This window comes from Triturus cristatus, chromosome 2_2, assembly GCF_964204655.1.
Source record: "Triturus cristatus chromosome 2_2, aTriCri1.1, whole genome shotgun sequence".
Classification (NCBI taxonomy): Eukaryota; Metazoa; Chordata; class Amphibia; order Caudata; family Salamandridae; genus Triturus; species Triturus cristatus.
The window spans coordinates 631,210,813-631,234,514 of record NC_140582.1 but is presented as its reverse complement, the minus strand read 5'-3'; the positions used below and the strand labels follow the sequence as shown (position 1 = coordinate 631,234,514).

At 42.2% G+C, this 23,702-nt stretch overlaps 1 protein-coding gene across 3 annotated transcripts in view; it reads right to left on the bottom strand.

The window, feature by feature from the left end:
• Positions 1–23,702, bottom strand: part of AADAT (aminoadipate aminotransferase) — a 286,660-nt gene that overhangs the window by 2,500 nt on the left and 260,458 nt on the right. For all 3 annotated transcript variants that reach the window (XM_085641829.1, XM_085641831.1, XM_085641830.1), the window contains exon 13: positions 14,690–14,791. In XM_085641829.1, coding sequence (XP_085497955.1) covers positions 14,690–14,791 — 102 coding nt within the window. The remainder of the gene's footprint in view (positions 1–14,689; positions 14,792–23,702) is intronic.

The following is a 23,702-nucleotide window of genomic DNA, read 5'->3' as shown; positions in this document are numbered from 1 at the left end:
GGGTTATGACCAAAGTGTGTCATCCATTACTTAATGGATCTGGGACCCAAAGCAGATATTTTACCAAAAGTAAGTTAATTTCTTCAACTCATTCACACATTTTTTTGATTGAAGGTACCAATTAATGAACCAACTAACATCATTACATAAAACAGTAACACATAAAAGGAACAAGAAATGCAAGAAAGATAGATGAGCACAACCATAATTAAAGCCAAGTGAACAAACATTGATATAGAAAATGTAATTCAATAAACATCATTCAAGTGCAATATTTTATTGGTGAGCCGACTCTGCATAGCTGCCAAGGTTTCAGATTGCTATGTCTGACATTTTGATATTTTCAGTGTAATTAGAAGTGACATTTTAACGACTATGAGTGACACTTTCTTGCGAGGAAAATCGAGCAATGAAGACTTGGGAAACATATTAAATAAAATTTGAGCAACAAGAAAACATTTTAACTGCTGGAAAGCAGCAGAAATGCATTAAGCCCTAAGCTGAGGTCAGAGAAGCCTCAGGCATAGCTTGCAGCTAGGGCGCTGTAATGTTGATAATTTTATAAACAAGTCTTTCTCAACCTTTACAAAGTTGATTAGAAGTTCTTCAATGAATGGCCCGTTCAACTTGAGGCCGCCCAGCATGATTTAGTTAATAAACAGAATAAACGTCCTGCTCCATTTTCCATCCACATGCTCTAATAATTAGTGTACTTTTGATGCGCTTTAACTTCAGTTTAGTTAGCATGCAATTTACCACACGTACACATCTGGCTACCAGCCACCTCAGAAACACTGGCACCACCCTCAAAGGACACCAACCAGCCCCTGGTGCGCTCCGGATTTAATTGTCTATCATCGCCAGAGCCGGCAAGCTGCAGCGTGCACCCCCGGTCATTTTGGGCAAGGCAGCCTGAGGCTCTGTGACGCAGCATACACTTTGTTGCAGCCCACCAGCAGCCTCGAGCCTGCAGCCATGTCCAGGGCAGATTGCACTTCAGCGGTAACACTGCGGGCAGCTGATCACGTGCTGCCGCTTACAATAAAAAAACAAATTGTACTTAACATACTGTTTGTCTCACTTACTTCAGCTTGTGAAGCCCTGCGCAGCGGCAAAGGGTTAATTACCGCTGGGGGCAGGCCCGGCCACCCGCCTCCTCAGAGTCCAGTCCTGGCCTGCAATGTCACTCCCTCTGCAATTTGCAGTGGGGTGACTCTCATCATAATTAAAATTGTAAAATATACTGCAGCCACGCAGCGGTGTACTGAGCAGCGCTGCCATGTCCGTAATACATAACACACAGGAAAACACTCTGCTGCTCTGCTCCCCGCGTGCCATGACACATCCCTCAAGAATAAATCGCCATGACAACTCGTTGCTAGCCCAAAGTCCTACTCTCTAATTGTATTTTCCCTGATCCTTTTTTGCCATTTAGAGCCCTGGAACACTTTCTTCTTTCATTGCTGGTGGCTGTTGGACAGCACCTTCTTTTGTGTTTATGACTCGCTCGCGACTGTCTTCCGGGCTGAGGTGTCACATGAAACCTAAAGCTTAAGGCTGCTGGTTCTGCAAGCTGCGCACACAGAAGTCTCCGGGATGCTTTTGTTTCACAGAAGAATGCAGCACAGCTTCAGCAGCTTTGCCTCTGGTTATTAACACATGGGGAGGCGGGGCCTACAGTTCAGCCACGGATAAAGGCAACACCGGCACTCTGCTGAGCTTTTATGCAAGCGCTGCCTAACAGTGCACTTTTTACAAGTTTTAGCTCTCACAATGCCCAGCCTACTTACACCTCCTACAGAGTGATCTACCCTCATTAACTGATGCCCTGTGCTGGAAGGCATCTGTTCATCTGCGACTGTGGTAACATTAAAAAAAAAGTTCAATAAAAGAACAGACAAAGAAAGTAGGCGTAAGGAGACTGTGCTTGGCTGGTGCTCCTTAGCTTTGACCGGAACTATTGGCTGCCTGAACAACTAAGGAGGAAGCAAAGAAGAGCGACATGGAAGTGATCAAATGGTAAGCAGATGGCAGGATTACACTCAGTATAGTGTTTACAGCAGGTCTTGCAGACAGTGCATGCATGCTGCCTACGCGCGACCTAAAATATATCAAGGTGACAGAGGAAACCATCTATAATGTTGTCAAAGTTATTTAATTGGTTGGGTAATACAAATAATCCAGTAAACATCTCTCTTCTGAAAACTGTATTGTGCAACTTAATAATGAGCACAAAGCCTCTTGTTTCAAAATTACTAAGGTAAATATAAACATGACATGAAAATGCTGTATACAGAAAAAAAGCATTACAAAAACACAAACACCAATGGTCAAAACTGGTCCAGCTGTGATTCTCTTTTATTACCGTTTTTACATCAAGTAGCTCAGTGATGCATGTCAATGCAGCGCTATCACTGAAAAAGAAAATAGGTGTCTTTTTTGTGTTGTGCATGCACACAGAGCCACATAATGTAAAAGGACACACACACAAAAGCATGAACACGTGCATACAAAGCAATGTACTGTAGATATTTATAACAAATACATACAGATGAATACAGATACATGTACTCCAACCATACAGACATTCAGATGCACAGCCAACATACACATGTGCATGGATGGGTGTCAATTGAATGGATCAACGGTGTCAAACATGTGAGCGGACACATGGATGAGCATGAGTGGACACATAGATACCCTAATAAAGGGCAAGGATGGTGAATAAAACAAAAATATTTAACACATATTTGTTGATTAATGCTGACTATGATTTATGTTTGCTGCATTCAAGCCATTGTAATACTTCTGTATTGACAACTTGTGTTACTGAAATAGTTAGGTAAGTCGATCTCTATGTTCTGCACAAAAAATGCATAAGAAACCAGGCCAACCTTCTAATTTTGTTACGTTTAGCACTAAACATACTGTATTTAAAAGAAATCTGATAAAATTGGATAGCAGTCTCTAAAAAAAAAATGTTATTACTTCTTTGCGAGAAAACCAAGCCTCCGAGAAGAAACATATGACGTACGTTGAGAAAAGAAACACATGCAAGGTTCTCCTTTTATCCAGATATGCTATGAAACATACACAAGCAATTAACAGCAAATGTTTGACCTCAGCATGATTCTGAAGGCACATCTTCAAGAAAATGGACCCAACCTCCCTGCCCTGCAAGGGCCTGCAGCATGCAAAAGCTTGCACCCTTCCGGTGGTCCCCGGAATCTATTCAATATTTGGGCCTCAATCTCACATTCGATATATGGACGCACGCAAATGGGCCCTCCCTCCGTTGCTCTATACTGGAAGACCTTCGACGATGGAAATGTTTATATGTTTTCTGGTTGTGGCGGTTCGTGGTTATTAAAATTAACGTGCTCCCTCGGGCTCTATACCTCTTCCAAACTCTACCCACCTCAAAACCTCAGGATAAAATTATACAACTACAGCGCGATGTGCGCTGCTTTATCTGGAATGGGAAGCTATCACGAATCTCCAACACTCTTCTGAAGCAAGCCAAGGACAGAGGGCGTTTAGCGAGCTTACCTTGCGAATCCTGCCAAAAAGAACTGGACATATGGGACAAACTGGGGATAACAAGGGGACTAACCACTTTCCCCTTCCCTAACACATCAATCTATTCCAATTCTGACTTTATCCCAGCCTTATCCGCCAGCTCCTTCCAAGAGTGGACCGCCAATGACTGTCAAACGTTACATGACCTTCTCACAGGCACTAACATGAAAACCTTTGAGCAATGCCAAGAATAGTACAACATCCTTGAGATAGCCAGACTTCAATACTTACAGCTATGACATTGGGCGCTACACCCCTCAATATACCCTGCGGCTGTGCGACCTTTAACTCCCATCGAGAAACTTGCTTGGGCATATGATGATTCATGTGGGCTTATCTCCAATACCTACAGCACACTCCAACATTCTACAACCCCTGCCCTCCACAGGTACCAAAGCACGTGGCAGTCAACCGACACGGATAGCATATGACCCAATAGGACACGTGGTGGGACATACCTAAAATCATTTTGCAGTGTCTCCATCCAGGGAAAACAGCATACAAGCTCATGTTCCAAGGGAATTACACACCTGCACATCTCGCCTTTCTTTATCCTGGCATATCTTCTCTGCGCTGGAAATGTAACACTGAACAAGGGGACGTTTGCCATAAATTGTGGTCCTAGACCCTAATAACTACCTTCTGGAAAGAAGTGTTAAGTCATAATAAAGCCACTGTGTGATATCCTCTCCCATTTTCTTATACTCTGATAATCCTAGGGATTTGCCCTTTAGACTTGAAAGCTATGAACCATGCTGACTGGACACTTACTAGTTACATGCTCCAGACAGAATGACAGCTAGTAGCCCTAGCTTGGATGAAAACCGACCCTATTCCGTGGCGCAATGGTTCACCCGCTTATGGCATACCTTTGAGATGGAACAGCAGCCTCATAACCTTACTGGTACAGAATCCAAATTCCAATCCAGTGGCGGCTGGCACAGGTAAATGCAGTAAGGCGGGGTGGAAGTCGACAGATAACAGAATAGGTATAATTAAATAAATAAATAATACATATTCCATCGTCGGTCGACTTCCACCCCGTGCCGCGCCCTCCCCCGCCCCACCGTGCTTGCCTGTGCCGGCTGCTGCTGTTCCAATCTGTGTGGCATCCCCTGTTACAATACCTCAATCATATAGAATTCATCTGCTTTAACCCCACAAAACTTTGAGCGGTTCAGCTCTTCTGATAACCCACACTTGCTAACGCCCAGATCATTTGTCAAAAGTATGTGAGTAACTGTTAGATCTGGGGGTCTCTAGTTGGCAGAGGTAGGTACCACTGTCCAAATAGGAACCCTTACTTCTAGTCAGGGTAAGGGGGATACACTCTTTAGATAACCCCTGCTCACCCCCTTGGTAGCTTGGCACGAGCAGACAGGCTTATCAAAGGCTATGTGTAAAGTATCTGTATCAACACTCACAGTAACACAGTGAAAGCACCACAATGGACTCCACACCAGTGTAGATAAATAAAGTACTTTTATATAAACTACACAAGACCAAAACGACAAAAATCCAATATACACAGTTCAAGAATATGGTTTCAAAAGAGTTCTTAGCTTAGCGACAAAATAATCCACATTAGCTTTGATTTTAGCCAACAGTACCTGGTGATGCAATAAAAGTTCCTAGCGGCGCTCAGGCGTCGAAAAACAAGCAACAGCGTCAGTCCTGAGACCCTGGGGAGGCGATGCGACCACCCCACTGCACGCATCGGGCATGTGCGACGAATCCGGTCTGTATGGGGAGTGAGGCGATACTCGTATGGATTCCAAGGCGTAGCTTCTCCGGTAGAAATGTACTCACAAAGGCACGATGCGACGAAATACGGCCCGCTAACGAGCGGTGCGACGATCTCACTCAGCGGCGGCAGGCTCTGTGACGATACTCGCAGCGACGGAAATCTTCCCGCTCCGGGAGCGATGCTCTCCGAAGATGAACACGGCGTTGACGTTGCAGCGGCGACAGGCGCTGCGACGATCTTCGCGGCGACGGAAATGTTCTCGCTAAGCTGGCGGTGTGTGAAAAAGTTGCAGATCTTTTATTTCTTTCCTCTTGGTCAGCTTCCCAACAGCAGGCACCACTTCCAGAGGCCCCACAATTGGATCAAGCACTCTAGGAAGGGCAGACCTCACACAGCAGAGTTCAGAGGGAAGCTGGGGGCGAAGTCCTTTTGTTCCTGGGACTTCTTAACAGGAGGCCAGCTTTACTCAGGCCCTTGGAGATTCCTTCAAGTCAGGGGACACAGCACACAGCAAAGTCCTTCCCCTCTCCTTGGCAGCAACGCAACTGTAGGTCAGCCTTACAGCAGGTCAGTCCTTCTTCTTCAGTCTTCCAGCTTTCTCCTTGGCAGAGGTTCCTTCTTGATTCCAGGATGATCTCAATTCTTGGGATCAGGGTCCCAATATTTATACCCCAAAATCCTTTGTCCTCTGAGGGCAGAGGGGCCTTTCCCAGTCCAAACCAGTTCTGGAGCACTCTGTTTACATGACTCCTTCTTTCCTTTCACAGTGCAGGGCAGAAACATCTGACGCCCCACAGGAGGTGGAGCCAGCACTGTGGGGGGCAGGCACTGTCCTATTCAGGTCCCAGGTGCAACTCCTCCCTCCCATCTAGATGCAGATCTCTCTATTCAGCCATGTGCTGACTTACCCTGTCTCGGGGAATTCCCCAGCCCCCTGGAATTCCCCAGCCCCTGTCACTCAAAACTCCAGACAAGGAATACACAGCCTAGCAAAGGCAGGTTTGGATGGTTAGACAAGAAAATACCTACTTTCTAAAAGTGGTATTTTCAAACACAGAATGTTAAAACCAACTTCACTAAAAGATGTATTTTATCATTCTGAGTTCAGGCATACTAAACCTGAATTTCTACCATGTTCCCTGAGTCAGTTTAGGATTATAAAATGTAATAATTAAACTGCCCATTCTGGCCTATGGAGAACAGGTAGCCTTGCAATAGTGAAAAACAAAATGGCTGTAATTCACTATTAGGACATGCCAGACACATCAGGGCTTGTCCTACCTTATACTTACAATGCACCCTGCCCTTGGGCCTACCATAGGGGTGACTAATATGCAGAAAAGGGAAGGTTTAGGGACTGGCAAGTGGGTGCACTTGCCCAGTCAGCATGGCAGTTAGCAACTGCACACAGGCACTGTGGTGGCAGGCCTGAGACACCATTTTAGGGATACTCATGTGGGTGGGATACTCATGTGGGTGGCACAATCAGTACTGCAGGCCCACTAGTAGCATTTGAATCACCAGCCCTGGCACACTCAGTGCACTTTACTAGGGACTTCCTGGTAACACAAATATGCCAATCACGGATAACCAATTACAATAACAATTTACCTAGGGAGCACTTGCACTTTGACACTGATCAGCAGTGGCAAAGTGGCCAAAGCATCTAAACCAGCAAAAACGAAATCCAGCACAGTGTCAAAAATACAGGAGTTAGATGCAAAAAAGTCAAGAGAAACCACGCCAAAGATGCCAGGTCTAACAGTAACAACAATAAATGTACCCCCTACTGCCTTGCTGACAATAAAAACTAGGCTTATCACTGGCATTGACCTGGACCCCTATACCCCTGTTCCTGTTGTACTTTTGTTTTTCTGTACACTCTTATAATGATTACCTGTGAGGTGACCAGTCAGATAATGAACAATTTAACGTAATGTATTGCAGTCTGATCCACAACATTCTTTTAAATGCTATCTCCTCTGATGGCCTACAGCTCACTCTGTATTTAGTAACTGTATGTGGTTTTAAATAGGTCATGGAACCGTCACCTTGCTGTATTAGTGTTCTGTACCGCAAAGCTTAAAATTAAGAAAAGAAAATGGGCCATGGCATAAGGAAATCTCATACAAAAACTGCAACAGCTAAACGTCACTTGCTTATTAATTCACAATGGAGCCCCAACTCTCTTCTTCTTGAACACACATTAGATTTGTCATGAATGGGTTACACCAGAATTACAGCTAAAACGAATACAAAAATATATACTTTGTGTCATCTGCATACACTTTATCTTTACATTAATAAAGAAACTACTCTTCCCTAGGGGTTAAGGGTAAGTCTATGTTGGTAATTTAATGGTCAGATTCTCGAATAGGTCAGACTTTTGTACCTGGAAAAATTTGTAAGCACAAACTGATGCTTATTGATAAAAGAATAATCTAGGTATTTCTTCTTGTGAAGATGACACTTGCGGAAGTAGGAAGGCCTGCCAAGTTTAAGTAATGAGTAACAACTAAATAGAAGTGGTCTATGAAAATGGGATGAACACCCAAAGAGTGGTTACTTTGTGGGTATTATTTACCAGTATTTGAAAAGCCTTTCCCACGCTTATTTGTATTCCTAAGTTACATCTACAAAATTCTGACTTAAGTTCTGTAAGATATGCAAGATGAGAGGCAGAGCAAAAAAAATCGCATGAAAAATATTTCTATTTAATGAGAAACAACAATATATAGAGAAATGTCGATACTTTCCTAAACATGAAGGGGCAGATCTATATTGGAGATGCGCCACTTTTACGCCGCCGTTGCGTCACTTTTGTGACGCAGCCGCGGTGTAAACCCTGCGCCACGTTGCGCCATATTTACATCGTGACGCATCTATGGAGATGCGTCACGATGTAAAGCCCTGCGCCACGTAAAACCTGCGTCAGGTTTCACGTGGGCGTGTCGACAGAGGGGGGGCGTTCCGTCGCAGGAACGCCCCTGAAAAGTGACTCAGTCAAATCTATAAGATTTGACTGAGTCACTTTCCCAACGCTGATGCGCCAAAACCCTGCGCCTGCTTGAAGCAGGCGTAAGGCTTGACGCACCATGTTAGGGATAGGGTAGGTTGGAACAGTGCTGGAGTTGCGTCGCGCTTGCGACGCAACTGAAGCACTCCGCCAACCTTACGCCATCGGATGCGTCACGCATCTGTTAATTCCTGCGCCATGATGCGCCGCATTGTAAATGCGGCGCATCATGTGTGGCGCAAGGGTAAACTTGCGTGACGCATCATTCCTGGCGCATCCTAGCTGATTTGCAGGGATGCGCCAGGAAACATAAATCTGCCCCGAAGTCTTTGTATAAAGCAGAAATCATGCACATACATGATAATCAAAAACAGGCATATGGCCTCGTATGATGATACCATGTATTGGATAAGCCTTGGACATTTAAGATTTGGGCATTCACAAGTCACTGTAATATTTATACGTTTGCAAACATATCTATAGATCTAGAACTTCTCTGTGAATTGGGCACTAGAAATTTAAAAGTACTGTTTTAATTTTTAAATGAGCAGTAAACTCCTAGTCTGTTTGTGCTATGACTACAAAAGTGCAGCCCTTGATCTCTGATGGGTAAACAGCTGGTTTCTGGAATCAAATCTGTGTAAATTTGACAATGATCATCTCCTCAGCTGACTGTCGCTACATGGGCAAAACAACCTGTTGTATCAACAAATTATACAGAGTTCAAAGATATTAGCAGTGATGGTACTGTGAAATGGTTGAAAGCTACCCTTTAAAAATACGTAGAGTTGGTCTAAACAGTTTGCAAGACTTGGATAGTGATGATGATGTGCTGCTTGCAACAATTTATAGCACACTATGATCCTCAGTAACAGTGCTTGATAGGAATAGCAATGCTAGGGTTTTTCACCATAACAATACGTATCGTAGCCATACGTCCTGTTTTAATTATGAATGTATTCACAGCAGGTACTATTATTTCTCTGCTCTCTGTACCTCAAAGAAATAACCAAACTCAATAAGTCATAAGACACTTTAATAAAAGCAAAAGGCCTTAGAATCCATTGGGAGAAATTCAAAAAGAGCTTATGAGGAACTTAACAAATAGGCGAGAGCCATCAAAAGGAATATCCAGGAGAGAAGCTTGGACATGCCCAGAGAAACCAGTGATTCTCAACCCGGCGTGGTGTTTCAGTGCCACTGTGGATTAAATCACTCAGCGAGTCTGTAGTGTCAAGTCCACATCTGATGTTGAACTTTGATGTATCTCGCCAATCAGCAATTGCTTGATAGAGCATGACTAGGGCTTACTCCGAGACCAAGGATGGCACTTGCACAATCAGATCCCACACAGTTCGCTGATATCAGCCCAAAAGGCATGTGGTGTTCACCAACCACAGTGGTAGGCTGGTGTAACACAAAACCCCCTTTCCGAAAGTAACCAGACTTTAGGATTTCCTAATGGTGGAGTGGTAGGAAATGTACCGGGATTGTTCCAGGTGAGGAAACTGAGGTCCTGCGGAAAGATGGCAGGAGGCACAGAAGTCCCTGTGCAGGGAGATAAGGTTCAGAAGGGGGGACGCTCAGGTGAAGCACCTCTGTCAAGATGATCGCCTTGACTACCTCTGTGGGCAACTGATGGTTCAAGACCTTCGCATCACCATTGTGAATGAGGCACAGGGGTGTGGAATTTAATAAAATATCTACTTGCCCATGGGGCAGGTTGCTTCATTACTTGTCGTGTAACAAAATCCACTTGTCCCTTTGGTGCCATGTAGTGTGGCAACAAATTATGGCAGCGATCTCATTATATGAGAGCTCTGGTATAGCCTCTGTGATTAAGCCAGGGCTCATTCAATAGTAGCGTATGAAAACTTGCAATCCCCTTATGCTGCCACGTTTTTCGCAGATCTACATACTGGGGCTGAAGGTAGTGGTAAGCAATAGTTTCAGGGTTAGAATGCCCTTTTGAGTCTGTGCAAACTTACTAACGTGTATGTCTTAAGGGTTTACAACAACTCTTCTCTAATCTTTTCCCATACTGAGAAATGGTGGAAATTTACTCCTGACAATGGCAGATGTAAACCTTCTTCCAGAGTTGGGAAAAAAGTGGTTGGAGGGAACGTGAACCTGCAAACATTCAGATTTTTGCATGAGCCAATCTACACGTGCATATTTCCTCATGCTAAACTACAGTTCACAAATATTTTCTAGGAGTACTATTTCTTGTCCTACTTCTGTAAATTCTTGGGAATTCAGGAAAGCCATATAGCTGCACTTAATGCAAGGACATATACCTTGGGTGCACTTTTGTGGCTTTCTTTAATAATTGGGCCCCTAATTTGGTCTGGCGTTGACCATGACCTTTTGCGTTAATTAAAATTCTATCTCTGTATCGGCTGGCTTCGGCACACAAAGTAGTTTTGTTCAGTGCCAGTAACCGCTGTGGCAGTGCGTGCTTTTGAGACCAAAAAAACAAGTTTTGCTTTTGCCTATGTTTGTTATAATGGTGAGGGCCCGGCAGCTCCCACACCAATAAGGTTTTACAAAATCCATGGCAAAACAAGTCACACGTTGACAAAACTAAAAAAGCTGATCACCAATTTCAGAACTTCTAGTTTTGCCAATGCTTGTTGATTTTTGTTTCCCATAATCGTATTGAAACTGGTTACACTGATTGTCCATTATGAATATTTTTGGAAAGTATCAACACGTTACTAAATGATGCTGCACAGAAATGGTACCTGAACTTTTACAGTAGTTTGGCAAAATGTTTTTTTTCCTGCTTTCATTTTTTATGAACATTTTATTTTGAAAGCATCATCATTCTTGCTCTCAAGCTTCTGAAAATATTTGCATCAAATCAGAGAGCATTCTGGGAGCATTATACATAGCCTCATATTGCTAAACTTTGAAAACGTGTGTACACATTTTTATACTGGAACCACTGTCAGTAGTGCCGCCAGAGTTTACAACATTTACTTAGAGCACTCACCCTAATAATAAAGGCTTTCAATTAATGAACCATAAATACAAGTTTGAACAGCATTAACATATGGAAAAAAATATCACCTTAACTGCAAACAGTGCCCTTCCCTGATCCATAATGTGGTACTGCAAACTGGCAGCAAAAGGGTTTGTGCTACGGGGTGTTGGGCCTACTTGTCCCAAGGACAAAATAAACATGAAATGTTCTGAGGAGTCGGGCTATAGGAATTCCACATCCCTGGAGGCACCCTCCTCCATATCCATGCTAGAGGGAGAGACCAGGCCAGTGTCTGGTGAGGTATCCAAACCGTTCCCCTTACCAGTTGTTCTCTGTGTCATCAAGTGGATGCTGGTAACCTCAGACCCCACCCTGTCATAAGAAAGAGGCACTCGCTCCAACTTGGGAGGCATAGTACTGGTCGGTGCTGGAGTCATCGTCTGAGGACACCCTCTAGCTCCATATCAGAGTCGTGTATAACGATGGGGCAGGTAGCGCAGTGCCTGCACTGGAGCTGGTGCCGATGAAGGTCTTGGTCTTGCAGACGGTGCCGCTCCGGTTCCAACACCAGAGCCAGGGGACTCGACTGGCACCGAGGGAAAATCCCTGGGGGAGAACCATCAGTGATTCCTCCCATACCTGTGGGCCTGAAGGTGCACCAGAGGAGTCAGGCCACCCAACTACATAGGCTCATGAAAACTCATTGAGTTGGGCGAGAGTTGGTCCAGGAAACTATGGGATGCGCGGAGCAGTCCCAGGCACAAGCTTTACCTCGGAACAAGGCCTAAAGTGCCAACACTCCCACGCCAAGTCTCAAGACTTGCGACAGGCACGGAGAAGTCAAAGAGTGCTTCAACTTACTTTTCTTGTGCAATTACCCAACGACCTAGATAAGGACAACGATCATCAGGAGTGGCTCGCCAAGTGGTCCTCAGACTTTCTGTGCAACTAGGATCCAGGGCGTGGCAGGGTCATCTGACATCAGGCGTGGCAGTCCTTGCAGGTCTTGGAGTCGTGGTCCTACTCCAAGCACCAGAGGCAAACCAGATGAGGGTCTGTCATAAACATCTAATAATTGGTCTGTTGGCTTCTTAGGGGATATCCCTAATACATCAGGAGATACAATCTTGAAATAAGTTGTGACAAAAAGTCGACAAAAAAGTCAGTAAAAAAAGATTAGAGGTAACACTCCGGATCTGCGCTGGCTGCCTCCCCCACCCCCCCTAAAAAAAACTGTCCAGATGTCTGTGCACCGAGGTCGGGCCTATTTAGGCACTACGCATGTCACTTCAGGCGCGGACGGCGTGGAGCGGAACAAACGCCACCTATAGGCCTGCGGGGGTACTGCTTGAAAATATTTAGATCCAGTCTAATGCCTAGAGAATATTCAAAGTTAAACAACCTGGGGTTAGAAGTCTCTTTCACATATCTGCACCACAAATGTGAGCTTTCTTTCTTAGATGTTTATTTTTCCTTGCATAATAGGTACCATATTTACCATAACTAGCTAGTTCAATCACAGACAAATTATTCTCTAAAGTGTTCTCGTATTGAATGTGATTTTACAGGACAAACAGGTAGGAGCATTCAGCAGGGGGGCCCACTTTATAAAATTCATTACATGCAGACGAATATCAGATTATTTAAAATACTATGCAGTCTGCTCTTCCACATTGTCTTTTCTTTGACTAGTTACCGACTTCTTACTCTTCAAGCTCATATCTGTCTTGTTTACCCAAAGGGTAAAATAATGATTAGCTCCATGGAAATGTGGCACATCAGCTAATGTGGATTCAGGCCATGTAATGTGTAACCTAAAAGCAATGAATTAAAACCTCATGTAAAAGTATTGATTTTTTAATTTTTCTAATTGTTATGATGTAAATTTTAAAATGATTAATGTGATTTTGAAGGTAAACAAGACTCAAACAAACATGTCCGAGAAAACCCTTATCCAAGATACACTTTCTTTCAATTTTTAAAAATGAATAGGATTTCCAGGATAGTGGATCTATCCAGGAAAAGGCACCTCATGTCGAACACATCCCCTTCCGTTTCTTTTTCCCTCGATAAAAAAAAACCCTGACTTGCCTTTTAAGAATGAAAAGTTTCACATTTTTCCATAGCTCTCGTCGTGCCTCTTCATCAGCTCCCTTTTCTTTTTTCATCTCTTTATCCTCCTCCCTATACACCTCCAGGTAACAACCTTCCTCTCCCACAGCTATGTTTTAATTTTCTTTTGTACTCTGCCGCAGATGTTTACCCTAGATCCTCAATCATTCTCTCTTTATCACTGCGTCTATCCTTGCCTATTTCCGAATACCTCATGTCCAGGCTATACCCTTGTACTTCTTATTATATCCTGGTGTCTCTATCTCTAGCACATGTATCACTAATAATACCCATGTGACACTTCTCTTACATATACATATACCAACACATTTGTGTACCTACCTCAGCCTAATCCAGAGTATATTTACATCTACCAATAGTACCTCTAACCTTACCTATAACCGGCTATACCTACCTACATCCTAGTGACTCATATCTGCCCTATACCCTGCCACTCTACATCTACCCATACCCTGGTATCTCTACCCTTGACTGCTCCTTAGTAACTCTTACCTCTGCTATACCCTAGTAAATATACCCCTACTTATACTGTAGAACCTACATCCCTACTTATCACGCATATCCATCTTTATACCATAGGCACCTCTGCCCAGTACCTCCATCCCAAACTTTATTATCGTATTTCTACTATTACCTACACCTTAGTACGGGCTAACTTTATATCTATACCCTAGGAGTTCTACTGTGACCTATCAACTCTAACCATAAGTATACTCTAATGTCAGTATCCATGCCTTAACTCGAATACCTCTATGCTAGTCAATCACCTCCACCTCTGCCCATATCCTTTTATATCAGTACGTGTACCTACCCTAATTCCTTTACCGCTGCATATACACCAATACATCTTTCCCCACACACCCGCAATTACCCCTGAGCCCTTTGCTACTGAACTGTTTTCACGAACCAGCTTCTTATCATACGTGCCCCCTTTTACTGATGTTTATTTTTGGTCAAATTTCCTCAAATTGACAGAGGAATGATTTTTCCTCATGTATGAAATTTACCAAAACAGTGTTTCACCAGCAGCGGGTTGTAAGGAGGATGTTCTCCATTCAATTTTATTTCTTTCTCAAATGCAGTAGAGCTGTTGATTACATGGCACTTCTAAGTGAACAGTTTTTTCTCGTAAAAGCAAAGATATGCTAACAACACCTATGTTTATGCAATTGACAATATTAAAAGAAAAAATATATGGTAAACCATTTTAAAATTAAAAAACACTCACCTGATCAATCTGTTCTGGAGAAGATGAAGAGAAGGAAGCTCTGACATATGGACACGGCTTTGACTTGTCAATCACAAACCCATTCCCAGGAGCAAACAACACCTACGCAGTAACATACAACTGTATTAGCGCATTAAAAGTAACTAGGAAAAACATATTTTATAGCAACAGTTTCCAAACACTGGCGCCTACTGGCAAAGATAGATCCCAAATTTGAGCAACATTCCCAAATGTTTTTGCATAATTAGTGCAACTTAAGATATGAGAAGAAATGTGTTTCGGATTTAAAATTTCTCATTCAGAATGAAGAATCCGGATAAGAGGAGTTTTAAAAGTGCAAACTACACATATGACAGCTGAGGAACTAATATTATGGAAGATTGTCGCCCCATGTATGTTTAGCTAGCCTTAAGATAGAGAAAATATGGAGTTTTCAGGTTTTCACATTTTTCATTTACATTTCCATGCTGGAAACAATCCAGGATGCATACAAAGCTTGTAATAATTGTATATCCTAGGTGTATGTAACAAGCACTCCAGATTTCTAAGCGGTATAGGGGACAGTATTTCTACACTGGAATCAAGGAAAACAAACTAGGTTAAATTTGCTTAGGTACATTTCCATCTGAGTTACTTTTGCATATTCTTCATTCGGAATACAGCCTGCATTAGTACACAATGGCAAGCAGAGTATTCCTGGAAATATATTATGTTGGTAGTCAAGTCAATGTCTTTATTCGATCTTCCAAAAGTAGATCATAAAAGATAAACATATAACAAAAGCACACAATAAAACATGAAAAAATATGCAACATTTAAAACATTAAAAAAATAAGATTAAAAAATGCAAAAGCTGACCACAATAAACTACAACTCGGAGGGGTCAAAAGTGCATTGGTCCAATTTCACCTACATGTTGGAAAACCTAAACATGAAGTGCAGGTGTGCTCGCTAAAACTACATTTAGAACAGCATGGTCCTCCTCTGAGCTAATAAACACTTTAAAAAAATAAGCAACCGAGTGGCAAGTGTTATAATCATTGAGTTTCTCTAAAAAGTGTAAAACAGCTTTACACTTTGAAAGTTTCTACCTACGCAACAATGACTGTAAGAATCTTCATGTAAAAGGTATGTAGTAATTACAAAATAAATGATGCAAAGGGAAATACGGCATCGAGGGGGGAACCACCAACATCCAGCGACCGAATCTGTTCTCCTCCACCGGAATTGCTCAAATACCCATACTATACGTTACAGTTGGCTAATATTTCCAGTTATAGATCTCTAAGATCGGGGCGACCTGTTTTTTGCCAATGCCTGTAGCAAGCAATAAGGTGGTGCCCAATGCTTGAGTAAAGGGAATTATTCTGCCTCTTAGGCAGGATGACCAAGTACAAGAATCATCATTGTCCAGACCAAGGTATGGAAAGGAGCTCACCTTGTCCAGTATTCCACCACCTATGCCTATAGTACGAGTTTTAATATTTCTGGGGCAACATAACATTGTAAATATTTTAGTGCAGTTGGTCTTCATTTCCAGACCGTCACGAATAACACAAAACTTGAGCTTCATTGGCTGTTCTAGCAAGAAGGACCACCTTGTCGTGTAGTTCCTATATCCCTGATAGGCTCTGCGCATTGGAATAACATACACTATAGATTTGACACAGGACTAAGGTCAGTATGTCTCTATCGAGTATATTAAACTTAAATACTTGTGTGTGCCAGCTAACTCAGAGGTCACTAGAAACTTCTTGAATATACAAGAAGGGATTAGTCTCTGACAACCGCATAAACATGACAACTTTGTTTCCCGTTAGAATTGGAACAGTCTCAGAATCGTGGAAACAATAGGTAACAGTTTCACTCAGTCAATCGTGCATGCTTCGTTTCTACAGAGTTGCACAGAAATAGAGAGACGGGCATTTCAATAAAAGGGTTTATTGAACAGTCTTATTTCTCATGCAAGAGATACGAATTGCTACAATCGTAAGACAGACTGCAAAGTACAATATGTACGAGGTTAGCAGTAAGATAAAATAATACTGCAATAGCATGGTTTGTAGCTATGACATATATTCATAAAAGACAAACATAAATAACACAGGCTAAAATGTGGATACACATCTGATCCTTCTAAATAGTTCTACCCCAGTGTACCTAACCTAAGTGCAGTACGAGGTTTGAAGTAGGTGCCATTTCTAAAGCATAGCTAGCTATATTTTAGTTTAGCCAAGAGTTGCAAAAAGTTTCTCTAAGTTCTAGTCAGCTCCATACCTGAGAATGAGAGAGGCTGTAATCTCTTTTCTGGACTCAATAGTCTAACCCCCCGCAAGGGAAGTCAGAGAGCACTGGAGCTGGATTCTCTGCGAGGAGGATGGCAGCGTCAGGTCAGTGCATCAGGCTGGAACTAGATCTCCTTCGGAACTTGCCGTGGCGAACCGCATAGTCTGGGTTGGATCGAATCCTTTGGGAACCGCAATTTGCCAGGGCAAGTGCTGGTATATTTATACCTTGAAGGTGTCTAGGAATGCCAGTATTGACGTACAAGTCGGGCAGAGGAAAGTCATGAATGAACCCCTAAGGAATAGATGTTCATGCATACTTAATGAGTTCTTGGAGAAATCAATATTCAAGTTGAGGGAAATTCCTAAAGGCTTAAGGGTCTGGTTTTCCAAGAATTCGTTGTGACGTGGTTGGACAGATGTAGGTGGCCATGCCTGTTTTTGGTTTGTACAAAATGTCAAAATAAGAGCCGGATTTCTATGTCCAAATAAGGGCAATGTGAATTGTACCTATATAAGGGCAGGAATCGGGAAACCTATATACGGAATCTAAATCTGCACACAACACCCACTCCACATTCGTATGAATGACGTTACTAAATCCTAAACGTTCTAAACATATCTTAAAACAAAGTATCGCATGGGTTTTCTAAAATAAGCTAAAACATATCTAAAACATATGTCCTAAAAATACATTACAAAACCATTGCTATGCATAAAGTGTTGTACATATAAAAGGCAATGTTCCATTCTAAGCATAGGATCACATTGGAATGCTAAATGAATGAACCAAAATATATACATGTGATGAAATGGCTCGTAAATACAGAAGAAAAAAGGGGCCGAAACCATTTCATATCAGGATACACAAGTCAAATTGTTATTCATGACAAGGTGGCATACTGTCCCTGGAAGTGTTATCAAATAATTCTGTTCTCTATGAACAGTTCTACTATAAGTAGATTACCGTGCCAAAAAATGAAAAATACAATTTTAGGACGGGAAGAAAAAAAATATATATATATAATCATAGAAAAAGTTCCAAAGTCAGTATCACGTTTGAAAATAAAATGAAGGCCTAATTCAGAGTCTCTCCGGAACACTGTGTGCTTGAATCAAGAGTCAGTGTGTGGGGATGGAGAAAACATAAAATGTTCTAATCCTGCTGACAACAAGTCGTCTGTATGTATACACAAAGGTATCCCCCGGTTACTTTGAGGCCTAAGAGGAGGGGGAAAGAAGTCAATACACAGATAAACAACCTCTTAACTGACCTATCTAGTTTTTACAATGATAATCACTCTAACTGGACATTTCCCCTTGGCACAGAATCTCACTGCACATATTACTTTTCTTTTTTATTTTGTTTATTTATCAAAAATATTATTTTTTTCTTTTCTATCTTATTATATACTCTTTTTTTTTAAATATGTTATTAAATTAAATTCACAAAAACATTTACAGATGCGACAAGGTCATAATGTCATTTCAGTTTGCAAGAGACCATTATTAGCTTCTCTTAGTTTAGAAGCATTTCTAGTATCCCCCAAAGAAAATATAACGCCATCAACCTTTCAATCTCACCTTTCATTCTACTCATACATACCATGAGTCATACCAACACAAACAAAAGGTCACAATAAAAAACTTCTGTAATGGAGTCCTGCTCATAAGTCCTGTATGTCACAGTTTTAAAAATGCACTATTTTGACAATCACAAGTCCGTAGTAGGATATTCTTTTCACTTGATACTTAAGTAGGGCTCCCAGAAGTGTGGTGACTGGTCTACGCACGTTTCGGTGACAGCAAATACATTTATATAACCTTCTTAAGGACCAAAAAGACAAATAAGGTTTTCATCTGTATAGTGGTCTGGGGTTCTATCTGTAATAATACAATAATTTATATGAAAAAAGTCGTCTACCGTTGTGGGTGAGAGTTGGAATACCTCATGTAGAAGATCAACAGCACATAGATGCGAACTATCGCCTTCACATCAGCAATGTCCGGATTCGATGTTACCTTTGCGCCTGGTGTTTCCTTTCGTACCTCAGCAGTAGCATGTTGCGTCTGGGAGATCTCAATGAATGCCGCCATCAGGATTGATAGCCGCTGGGGACAATACATAGCATGGGCCGTTATCGGGTCCAGCAGAGTTATCGATATCCGTAGGCATGACTGATGGGCATGTCAAATGTCCAGCACGCATTTTTCACCGCATAGCAGGCAGCGTAGAACAGGTAAGATGCAATCTTACCAGATTGGTCTGAATGACAGAAACCAAGTGGTGTTTAGTTCTCATAGACTAGATAAACCCAGAATTTGGACGATGCGCTCACGACACTTCATCTCCAATAGAGTTCTTTCCATGGTGAACTGGGTGTTGCTGGTGATTTGGCTTGCCATATTGTAGCAGTAGGAGCAAAAATAGTATCCCTGCAACGAGTGCTGAAAGGGGCGGCAGTCCGCCAAACACAGAGTGCACGAAGTTTGGAAAAATTCCAAGGACTGCTTGAAAAGGTGCTAACAGTCCTGCACACACGTTCTTAAATACATGTACAATACTGCTTGTATCAGACATGTTTAAGATACGACCTAACATTTCTGAGAAATGCACAGGGCAGTTTGCATACAAAAGGATATGCATCTCTGCAGAAGTCCTTGCAAATTGGAGACCATAGGCAGAGGTCAAAGGCACAGTTTTTTGTAAAAGAATGGCTTTCATTCTGCTTAAAGTATCAACTCGTATAGAAGAGATATTCAATGAAGGCCAAAAGGCGACTCCCTGACTATGTCTATTTGGGGAAACAAGACCTGCATACAGCAAGTGACCCTGGATGTAACCATTACTAGATATGGGATACCTGGCAGCATGCCACAGCAGCTGTGATCATTCAACATAATGTAACTCCCATTGGAAAGTTGACCAAAGATTGGATTAATCACTGAACCGTGCAGGTGGCAGGATAAGTTTGTAGTGGAACCATCACAGGCTCCGTGTAAATGAATACCCTGACAAAGGAGAGAACCGCTTAGTGCGCGTTCACAGTCAGTTTTCACCGCTAAGAAACACTTCACGTCCCCCACTCCAACATCTGTGTGTGTAAGGTAAATCCCAGGATGTCTTGATGTATTCTTTAACCAACCTTTCATATTTGCCTGCTGATATATTTTTTAGGCAATACTGAAAATGGAAAGTCATAACAGGCAGACTAATCTTACCACGTATGATCCACTCAGTAGCTGGTTATTCTGCCACTGTGAATGGTAATTTCTCCAGTTTTTCAATGCTCAGCACCGTATAGTCTGCTCCCCTTTGTGCCAGTTTGATTTGTCTATCAGTGAGATTGAATTCTGCAAACAGTGACGTAGTATTGATTAAACGCCAAGGCACATGGCCAGAACGCAGGTTTTGAAGCGTCCAGCCTAATAGCATGATAGAACGTAGCTGTGACTGACCATGGTTCAACATGACCAAGTCTTGTTCCATGATGTCTATGACAGAGGATACAATGCTGTCCAAAGAATATATCCTGGATGACAGAGTCGTTAACCCATTGTCTACTACAGAGAGATTTCTCTAAATTAATACGATTAATTTCTCGTATTTGTTCTGCAGTCTTTGCTTGTGTGACCTTCCATGCTTCATTATAAGCAGCGGAGATACCGGCGTATATGAAACGTTTTGACACGGTTTTCTTGGTCCTAGCAAGAATTCCCTAAGGTCTGCGCCTTCTTAAAGTAAAGTTAAGTGTTATTTCACATCCTCTAGTGTAGCTTTCTCTAGCCAATCAAGGTAAAGTTTCCCTACACTGTAAGTTGTTACTATCCCCGGATGCTGTCTTTGGACATAACGCAGGTCTGGCCTGTTAAAGGTAAAACCTTGTGTTTTGTTCAGGAATCTATCTTGCCAGTTGTTTGTGTCTAAGGGCCAGAGCAACCATTTTTTTCCATTCAGGATCTGATCTGTTATTATTCAAAATAGTATGTACGTCGACCTCCCCCTGTGTAGTGCTTTCACTTGTAGTTGCAGGTATAGACAGAGTGTTCATGTCTTTTATCTTGGCTATTCTAAAGCATGAAGTTTGTTGGACAGTGTCGTTCAAAATCAATCATGATTTGCTCAGGGATGATACAGGATCTAAAAAAGCTTCTGTTCCCTGTACTTGCCAATCTTTAGTACCCCAGACAGTTTTTGTCTCAATGTTGTCTTTCCAAAAGTCGTAACCCTGTCTAGACAGTTGGGCATTAAAGGCTGTAGAATAAATCTGTTTGGTATTCGTAAACATATTTTTCATTCCTGTCTTGTTGACATTCTTAAAGTAAAATGTCTCTGCATTCGAGAAATTAAACCCAGAAAAATATGGAAATTTCATTGCAAATGTTTTCGAGCTACCCTGTGGTGGCGTAGGACAATATTCCCATTGGTTATACATAAATACATTTCTAGGTGTTGCAGATTTATGCAAGATATGATGACTATAGTGGTTATAACAATACAGTTGTTCATAGTCTGATGAACCTTGTAAATATTCATTATTAGAGAATGCAGTTGACATCTCTAGATCAGACATCATATTATTAACAGTCTCGAATTCCCAATCATCAGAAAAGGTACTGGAGGTAATAAAGTCACTTAATCAGATTTTAAATAATTATGGAATCTTCAAAAGCTCAGACGGGCCAAAAATGTCATATTCGGTTTTGTCCCAAACTATACCATCAGGTATAGGAATCGCTGTGATGTTCACTGCTGACAAGTCTCTTGCTTCACGATGGGATGATTTGTGTGGCTGAAGAAGTAAGTTCACTCTTTTACTTGCTGTGTCTATTTGAATATATCTTCCATTAATCAGCATACCCAGAGTTATTACCAGAGCTAACCAAAGTAGAAAGAAGAATATTCCCAAAACAATCCATACTTCAATCCATGGTGAAACCAGATACGTTTTTTCCAGTAGATGAAAAAAGTCTGTTGCTTGTTCTTTGAAAGTTATTTGTACTGGCGTCGTTTCAGGCTCGCTGGGATCCTCAGAAAACGTATCAAAGTTCATGAAAGAAAGAAGCAGTTCTGTCAATGGTTGGAATTGCATCCGAACTTGATGAAATTGCTGGAACCAGTTGATCACTTGTTACTTCGTTGTAAACAGGTGTATCTGGACGAACTGTTATTTGGGTCTCAAGAGGTACTAGGTCCATAGCATTGTTGCTTAGTCCTCTATTTCTTATTGTCGAATCTTCAAAGGTGATGAGTCTCTCAGTTTGAACCTCTTGGATTGTAGCTAGAGGAGTGCGTCTGCTACATTGGCGGAGTCCACTTGGCCTACTGTTCAGTATCGGCCACATAGTGTGGTTTGATCTGGTCGATAAACACAAATCTTTTCTCCTTTTTACCAGCAAGGGGCGGCAAAAGTACTGTTCTTGATCCGTGGATTGCTAGGACAAGTACTGCTTGTCTGTATGAACGCCCAAATTCCATCTTATCCGCAATCTTTTCTCTGACTAGATCCCCAAGCTTTGGGATCCAGACAGGCCTTGCTGGGACGGCCGGATTTTTCTAAATGGTGGTTGGCTTCAGGACCACGTTGCTTTGTTGCTTTCTTAGTTCATTTAAGTCCTGTAAAACAGCCAAACAATCTTTGATATCAAATTATTTGTTTTCCACCACTGTGCCTTTCATATCTAAGTCCGGAACCAACATTCTAGTCCCAAACAGAACCTCATATGGAGTGACACCCCCTAGAGAACTTCTTGGCAAGTTGTTTATTGCACGCTGGACCCCATATAAATGTTTGACCTACCCATCACCCAAACCTAATACCCTAGCTGTTATACACTGCTTTATGTCCGGGTTTTTTCTTTCCACAACTGAATTTCCCTCAGGATGGAATTGAGAAGAATACCGCAATGCTACGGCCAGACTGGCCATGGCTTCTTTGTAAGCTCTAGAGCTAAACGCAGGACCCTGGTCAGAATGTAGTGTGCCTATTCCGTATGTGCCGATAAAGACTCGCAAATCTTTTATAACAGTTCGAGCGTCAGCCGAGCGCGGAGGCCACATCCATAGGAACCTAGAGCACTAGATCCACTGCGACCATGATATATTTATAGTTCCCATACCTTTGTAAGGGACCGCAGTGGTCCAGGTAAACACAAGCTAATGGTTTATCTGAAATTAACAAGGGCGTCAGTGCAGGACATTTCACAGTAGAGACTTTCATCTTTTTGGCATATCTCACAGTCCAAAACATAATTTCTAGTCTGTTTCCTAATGCCGGGCCACCAGTACCTTTGTTTTAATAACGCCACTGTGGCTTAAACACCTGCATGGGCAGAGGCGAGCCCTTCATGTGCTGCTAGGTTTAGCTCTAGTCTATGTTCCATGTTTGGAATTACTCTATCCCCCACTCCCACTCCAGGGATTCGAGTAAACGGCACGCCATTCGCATCAATTATATATGAGTATTAGAGTGGAAACTTTTTAGGTAATGCCGCACCGCTGCCTTTGCTTGATGCATTGACAGCCAGCATTATTTTGCTGTCTATTTTCGTCTTTGAACGAGTGATTGCAGCTACGGAAGCCAGTTGTACAGCCCCTTTCACGGCTTCATTAGCCAATGAATTCCCTTCAACCTGAATGCCATCACGTTGGTGACTCAGCGTGTGTATCACGTGAGTGTTTTGCAGTCCGTTTCGCAACTGAACTACTTGTTCCCAAAGCAATTTGT